At 40.9% G+C, this 2,383-nt stretch overlaps 1 protein-coding gene across 1 annotated transcript; it reads left to right on the forward strand.

Moving 5' to 3' along the window:
• Positions 1 to 301: 301 nt before the first annotated feature.
• On the forward strand, positions 302 to 1,050 carry LOC120295749 (sugar transport protein 14-like). Its single transcript, XM_039317249.1, has 2 exons — positions 302 to 461; positions 783 to 1,050. Exons 1-2 carry the CDS (start codon positions 320 to 322, stop codon positions 911 to 913), a joined length of 273 nt encoding a protein of 90 aa, XP_039173183.1. The 5' UTR covers positions 302 to 319; the 3' UTR covers positions 914 to 1,050.
• Positions 1,051 to 2,383: the final 1,333 nt, after the last annotated feature.

Here is a 2,383-nt window from a genome sequence, read left to right on the forward strand (position 1 = left end):
TACTTTTTCTCGTCCAAAGAGATAAGCTCATCAGTTAAGTTTTTTTTTTTTTTTTTTTTGACGCCATCAGTTAAGTTCATAAGTATAGAATTAAGTTGTGTAATCATTTGGGCCCAAATCGTTTGGACCATTTGAACAAACCGAGATTTTAGATTCCATGTGCGGCATTGTTCCAATGACAACCGTCCATTTCAAATGACGGTTACTGCTCATGAGAAGATAACCGGTTTTTACTCCTCTGCCCTCCAAAACCAGCCTTTGCCTTACGCTGCTAATGTTGTAATCGAGAGTGAGAGAGAGACAGAGACAGAGAGCAAGAATGGTGGGTGGAGGATTTGTAGAAGGCGGGCAGCTGAGAAGGGCGCATCTTTACGAGTACAGGATCACTGGGTATTTCGTATTTGCCTGCATTATTGCGGCCCATGGTGGATCGCTTTTTGGGTACGATCTGGGCGTTTCGGGTGAGTCTTTTTGTCTTTCGTCTCGCCTTTTTGCTTGGATTTTGAATGCGTCTGCTGTGGTGTTTCGTGAATTGCGAAGCTTTATCCGGGGAAGATAGCTTTTTTTTGGTGTTTGTGGAAGATAAATGCGGAATCTTGATTGAAGGTTCATGCAAAAGGGGTTGCTTTTTGTCCTGGAAGTAGTTGTGAATATGCATGGAAGGGGAGAGATTTCTGAGAGTACTAATTTCACTGGGTGTTCATGTCAGCCAGTGCTGTTCTCGGTCGTGTCTTTGGTATTAATCTGGATTTTTTGACGTATGCATTTCATCATTCTTGAAGATGAGGCCAACACCAGTGCCGTGTTGTACGGCATCCGCCAGAGAGAAATGGTGGAAAGCTGTCGGTGGTGGACGGTGAGGTCAAGCCCCAAGCGCCCAGACTATCCGGTAGCCTGGATGATTCCCGGCTGAAACTGAGGCAGGAGCTGGCGAAGTTGGGGGATGATCCGGGTTACGAGGACATGCCTGTGGAGGAATTTGCAGCGGCATATCTTAGAGGGGTTTTGGATGGCAAGAGGGGGAAGGGGTGGGAAAGAATGCCAAGGAGGATGTTCCGGTTAGATGCAAGGCTTTTTACGCTTCCTGTACTGCAAATTCTGCCCCCCTTTTTTTTTTTATCTGGTCTTTTTCGTTTTGTTAACAAATGATAGTTCAAATCCTTAGAATCTTTCCTACGGAAGCTCTCGAAACTTTTGCCAAAAAACTCGAGGCATGTTTACTGCTTTTTTACCACCATTTGCTTTTTATAGCATGTAAAGGCTTCACTTAAGTGGTTTTCCTGAGGGATATCCATGATAAGCCGATTTATAGACATAGAAAAGTTAAATGTATTCATTTTATCATGATATCATGTATAATTCTTGTTACCATTAACTCTCTGTTTGCCTGTCTATAAATGAAGAAGAAAACGCTTCACGCTAATAAATGAAGTTGTCAAAATAAATATTTGTCTTTCTATGACTTTTCTTTTCTTAAGAAACATGCATCTGTGGATTTCTAGTTTAACACTAAATGGACTTTACAGGACCACCAGAATGACTGGACAATGTTCTTGATAGTCTGTTTATTACTTTTATTGCTTGAATTAACGATATAGCTTGCATATATTGTCAGGAATTGTGTTTATGCCACCAAAGTTGTCCTTAGGCAATTATCAATGGTGCTGGAGCTATGACTCCTTTTTCACAGAAGAGGATCTTTGCCACAGAACGAACTCTTCCAGATGAGGATGTTAGCGCTGATGACAAAGTTGGAGAGGTTGGCCCTTCCGATGCATCTTGCTTGATTCTACGGTAGCGAAAGAGTACCTGTTAAGGCTATTATGGTCCAGGTCAAGAGCATAGCCAGCATGATCTACTCAGATGTCCTTCAATTGTTTTGAGGCAAAGATTATTACATAATGCAGACATACTAGTCCAGCCATAGAAGAAAAGGAAATAACAGCCATTTACTTCATATTAGCACACTGTACAATCAATCACATTCTTGTAATCAACTTTTTTTTCACCTGAATTTTATAAAGAATACCAACTACTATAATCAGCAGGAAATCATCATAGGTAGTTCATAAAATGCAGATGCTTTGGCTAGTTCAAAAACCAGAAACTGGCAAGAGTAACAAGTACATGCTCTTTGTAAAGAATTTGACCTCCACGTAAATGCATCCGATCCCAACAGTCGCATGTCCTACTTTCTGAATCTCTGGAAGAATTCAACAGGGCAGAGAATAATGAAGGGATTAATCACTTTCAGAATTCCTCATGGTACTTAAAGATTGAAAAAAATCACGAGACAGAATGAAGATGCAAATGTACATTGCCGAGCGGTTTAGAAGAACCAATGGGATTTTCTTTCAGAATGTAGGACACGAGTGACAAATAA

This window comes from Eucalyptus grandis, chromosome 7 (genome assembly GCF_016545825.1).
Source record: "Eucalyptus grandis isolate ANBG69807.140 chromosome 7, ASM1654582v1, whole genome shotgun sequence".
NCBI lineage: Eukaryota > Viridiplantae > Streptophyta > Magnoliopsida > Myrtales > Myrtaceae > Eucalyptus > Eucalyptus grandis.

Coding starts and splice junctions, on each gene's coding strand:
- LOC120295749 (XM_039317249.1), top strand. CDS start 320: ATGGTGGGTGGAGGATTTGTAGAAGGCGGGCAGCTGAGAAGGGCGCAT. Junction 462..782: donor GTACGATCTGGGCGTTTCGG/GTGAGTCTTTTT, acceptor TCATTCTTGAAG/ATGAGGCCAACACCAGTGCC.